Source organism: Notolepis coatsorum (assembly GCF_963971535.1).
Source record: "Notolepis coatsorum genome assembly, chromosome: 1".
Lineage (NCBI taxonomy): Eukaryota > Metazoa > Chordata > Actinopteri > Aulopiformes > Paralepididae > Notolepis > Notolepis coatsorum.
Window position 1 is genome coordinate 99,104,093 of NC_140165.1, and position 5,212 is coordinate 99,109,304.

The 5,212-nt window shown below is 46.2% G+C and overlaps 1 protein-coding gene across 1 annotated transcript; it reads left to right on the forward strand.

Moving 5' to 3' along the window:
* Nucleotides 1-253: 253 nt before the first annotated feature.
* Nucleotides 254-1,360, forward strand: sstr1b (somatostatin receptor 1b; the record flags this gene model as incomplete). The annotated part of the gene is made up of 1 exon (XM_084324307.1): nt 254-1,360. One exon carries the CDS (start codon nt 254-256, stop codon nt 1,358-1,360), a length of 1,107 nt encoding a protein of 368 aa, XP_084180433.1.
* Nucleotides 1,361-5,212: the final 3,852 nt, after the last annotated feature.

A 5,212-nucleotide genomic window follows, 5' to 3' on the forward strand; every position in this document is an offset into this window, starting at 1 on the left:
ACTGTGAGAGGAGAGAGAGTAATACTTCACAGACAGGCGAGAGTAATACTCCACAGAGGTCTTTCAGCCACCTGGCCCCACCTATGATGGAAGAAGGAGCATTGGCGTTTGCACCGTGTCTACAGATGGTACCGATGGTACTCGAGACTCTGTTAGCTATGAAATAACATTATACAAACTATTCTAGATACCCTGCTAACAGCAGGAACGTGTACAATATAGTTTTAGAGACATACAGCACCACACGACAGATATGGATTTCAACGTGAGCCACGACTACGGTGCCTATCCCACAGGGTTTCCCTACAACACGTCCGTGGACTACGAGGACTATTACCAGGAGCCTGACGCCAGTAAAATAATCATCCCTTCCATCTACGCCCTGGTCTGCTGCGTGGGTCTCACGGGCAACGCCATGGTCATCTACGTCATCCTCAAATACGCCAAGATGAAAACGGCCACGAACATCTACATCCTGAACCTGGCCATCGCCGACGAGCTGTTCATGCTGAGCGTTCCGTTCCTCGCCACGTCCGCCGCCGTCCGCCGCTGGCCGTTCGGCTCGCTCATGTGCCGGCTGGTGCTGAGCGTCGACGGCATCAACATGTTCACCTCCATCTTCTGCCTGACGGTGCTGAGCGTCGACCGCTACGTGGCGGTCGTCCACCCCATCAGGGCCGCCCGCTACCGCCGGCCCACCGTGGCCAAGGTGGTGAACGTCTGCGTGTGGGGCCTGTCGCTCCTCGTCATCCTGCCCATCATCGTCTTCGCCGACACCGTCCCGGCGCACGACGGCGCCGTGGACTGCAACTTCCTGTGGCCCGAGGCGGCGTGGTCCGAGGCCTTCGTGGTCTACACCTTCCTGCTGGGCTTCCTGCTGCCCGTCGGCGCCATATGCCTGTGCTACTGCCTGATGGTGGCCAGGATGCGCGCGGTGGGACTGAAGGCCGGCTGGCTGCAGCGGCGGCGCTCGGAGAAGAAGATCACGCGCATGGTCCTGCTGATCGTGGCGGTGTTCGTCCTCTGCTGGATGCCCTTCTACGTGGTCCAGCTGGTCAGCGTGTTCCACCGGCCGCCGGACCCCATGGTCACGCAGCTCTTCGTCATCCTCAGCTACGCCAACAGCGGCGCCAACCCCATCCTCTACGGCTTCGTGTCGGACAACTTCCGCCGGTCCTTCCAGAGGATCGTCTGTTTCCGGTGGCTGGAGTCCGGGCTGGACGCGGAGCAGGTGGACTACTGCGCCGTGGCGCTGAAGAGACAGACCACATGCGGTCCGCGGAACTTCCCCAAGGAGTGCATGGCCTCGGATATGGTTTTCCGCAACGGAACCTGTACTTCCCGCACGACCACACTGTGATCCCCTGATTTTACACCCCCTGCGACTTTGTAGGGCCACACACAGGCGTTGGTGTGTATTCATAGGCATCAGAAGTTCTCCCCCAGGCTATATGCACCTGTCGGAAATGTAGCAACACATGACATGACTGGTTGTCAGCCGTTATCTTTGAAAATTTGGCCAATCGGAACAGTTTTACCGCCGCTCTTCAAGGCAGAACTCGGATGTGAAAAAGCCCTTTCCATGTGTTCTCACATGCCGTCCACAACGCTTACATTATGTGCTTAAAAAAATATAAATAAAAAAAGCATTATGTAAGCATTGATGAAACACTAAGCATTGTTAACATGTAGTGCACAAATACAAGATGACCCTATGAAAAATGTATGTATTGCATTGTCTATACTACTTTTCAGTGAGCACAGAATCTCACAGAACTATAGCCAAACTTTTAATGTTGTCAGAATTGTATTAAACACTGCAGTCACAATCCCCCAAAAAGAGATGAACATTTTGAATTGGACAGATGCAATGGAAAGGTTATAAAAGGATATCATGTTGAATAAAAGGAGGGTGTGAATAGTAGCCTAGGAGAAAATGAATGAATGTTGAGCCTTGACTTAAGTGGTTGTAGCTATACGGCTGTGGGGGTGCTGGAGGCGTGAATACTTTACCCAAGGCAGTTGTCCTTCCGCGTTCGGTTTGCGCGCCCTGATTGGCCTCTCTAACTATCACTCAACTTCCTCCCATTTCCTCAGCGCCCAATCGCGTTAGCCCTACTACTCGCTCAATATCACTTTAGTTCCACAGCCCCATTTCCTCGTATTGTTGCTCCGCCGTAACTAAAACTAATTATCACTCAACTTCCTCCCATTTCCTTGTATTGTTGCTTCTCCGCCGTGCATCATATACTAAAACTAACTATCACTCAACTTAACTGGAATATGTTGTTTCTTTACACATTATGTTGGATTATGTAATTGGTTTGTCATGACAAACCAATAAAAAATCGCGAATTTTACTATCACTCAAGCGCCGCATTGTTTTCGCCTCTCTATTAACGTAACGTGCTATTCATATCAATCGACATCACATCAATATAAATAACGTATTGTTTTCATCTCTCTAATAACGTAACGCGCCATTCATATCAATCGACATCACATCAACCCAGCCTCCTCCAATGTACAGTTTCTACGTCAAATCTATTCATATCAATCGACATCACATCAACCCAGCCTCCTCCAATGTACAGTTTCTACGTCAAATGTATATACACTCTTTTTCTGGACACTTTTTGTATCACAAACAGTACTGTATTTGCAAATCTGGTATGTCATAAATGTATAGATGTAGCAGTACTGTCTATCTGTATGTCGTGTGTGTTATGATGAATTGAAAATGGGGGACCCTGATGTAAACAAGACGAAAGTCTTTCTCTGTTCTGCATCCCCTTAACAATTGTATGTATTGAGCTGTACTGTACTGTACCATCACGTTAATATAGAGAGGATTGATATGAATTGGATAATGCAGGCTGTTAGTAGAGGCAGAACGAGCGAGTAGTTAGGCGATAGTCGATTGGGCGCTGAGAGGCCAATCAGGGTGCGCAAACTGAACGCGGAAGGACAACTGCCTTGGGTAAAGTATTCACGCGTGCTGGAGACATGATCCAATGGTCTCCTGAACAAGGCAATCTGCCCTTTCTCTGCCGAGCACACCTACTCCCCAAACTCTGCATGCACAGATTGCCTAGGGAGTGTGTGTGGACAATCCAGAGAGACAACCACTACAACCACTTACGTCAAGGCTCTCATCAACATTTATTAATTTTCTCCCCCCGCGCTCCTCCATGATCTCAGATTACCGGAAGTGTTGCAGTGGTCTATAGGGTCAGAGACAGTGACTTAAAGGAACACGCCAACAAGCCAAATTGGCTTATCGTCTTCTCCAGAGAGAGACAAGAAGATAGATACCAGTTTCCTCTCTGTGCGTTCAGTAGAAAGCTATCTGGCTGCATGTTAGCCTAGCTTAGCACAATGAATGGAAGGAAGCGGACAATGCCGGTTAGCCTTCGGGAGAGGTGTTAGTTGGACAATGCCTAGGCTAATTGGCCATGTCCGCTTCCATTCATTGTGCTAAGCTAGGCTAACGTGCAGCCAAATAGCTTTCTACTGAACGCACAGAGAGAAAACTGGTATCTATCTTCTTGTCTTGTCAAAATGTTGGCGTGTTCTTTTAAGCCTTGCACTAAACCAGGAAGTTGATACAGGAAGTTGAGACTAGTTGTTTAGCGACCAATAGCCAGACATAGGGCTGGGCGATATGGCAAAAAATTAGATCGCGATAACGATATCGATAACAAACAAAAAAATCTATTATTTTTTTTTTTAATATATTAAAAAAATAAATATATATATATATTTTTTTTTAAACAACAGATGTATGTTTATTTTGCAGCAATTCTTTGTTGTTGCCGTCATCTTTAGTGTTACATCCCCTCACACTCCAGTTCTCAGGCTGCAGCTGGTTTGAAAGCGAAAGTAAACCGGCTTCTCTGCTGGCTGTGGCTCCAGGGGAGTTGAACAGTTCTGGCTCTGCTAGTTTCTTTTCTATCTTTTGGCGCTTTTTTGGTGGACAAACCACCGCACATGTGCACCGTGACTCGTGACTGGAGTCTAGTTCTGCTAGCACACATAGCCTACTGTGTACAGACGGTTTCAAACTGTATTTTACATTAGAAAGCAAACAAAATAAAAGAGAAAAATAAATCTCAATTTGGTCAGTATTGTCATTTGGACAAGCAAAGCCATTCCTTTAAGTTGCAGGCAAGAAAGACAAGTCTGTCCACTGTCTCTCATATTTCGATATCTTTTTTTCCCGATATATATATTTTTTTTTATATCGATTATTAAAATATATCGCGATAATTATCGTTATCGTTATATCGCCCAGCCCTAGCTGGACATAATGCTATTCATTGCGAGAAACTAGCGGTTGGATAATGTGTGGTACAGCAAAGCATTATCGATGTGATTGTGTCGTGGGTGCAGATGGGAACAGAATAATGTTTAGCCAATGCTGGTATAATACTGAAGAAGAAAATCAAAGTGAGAGAACCGCCGATGGATACTGTAGCACAGGAGAACGGACGGTAGCACAAAATGTCAAACGTCGAATCGCTTTTCACAACGTGACGAATCGGTGACGAATCTTCTTGGACGTCCCTCCAGAGGAAAGACCTTTTCATAAGGTCTCCCTCATATGATGTGTTGATGTGTCGTATGCATTCTGTTTCTACTGTACACGCTTTGATGTCGTTGCTGTAATGATACTGTCTGCTGTTCATTTGTGAACCTGTTGATTTAATTATAGATTTTTTGGTTTGAATATGAGCTGGAACTGTGTCGTTTAGATTGTACTATATGAGAGCAATGATTGAAAGTCCTCAAATCTCTTCAAGTCTCTTTTGACTGCTACAGTATATATATATTTTCACTTAAACAAATTTAAATTGGTCGATTTCACTTGTTTTCAGTTGTTTTCACTTTTTCTGTTTGTCTCATTCAAAAGCTGATCAAAGTGGCTCCTGTATAAAGAATATCAAATAAATATTTAATTTGGCAAGCTGGAATCATTCTTCCGACAACATGGGGGCGGGGTAGAGACGTGCTTTTGTTTTGTTTACAGCTGTGATGAATCTTTCTGAAGGTTCCCGGTTCCACTCCGGCTACACCTGGCAGTGTGTTAAAGTTAACCCCCTAACAGCTCCTGATCAGCAGGTCTGCACCTCGCACGGTCGCCTCCACCGTCTGCGTGCGAAGGTGTGAGGGAATGGATGAATGTGAGGCACAAGTTGTTTTTGGCATAGGC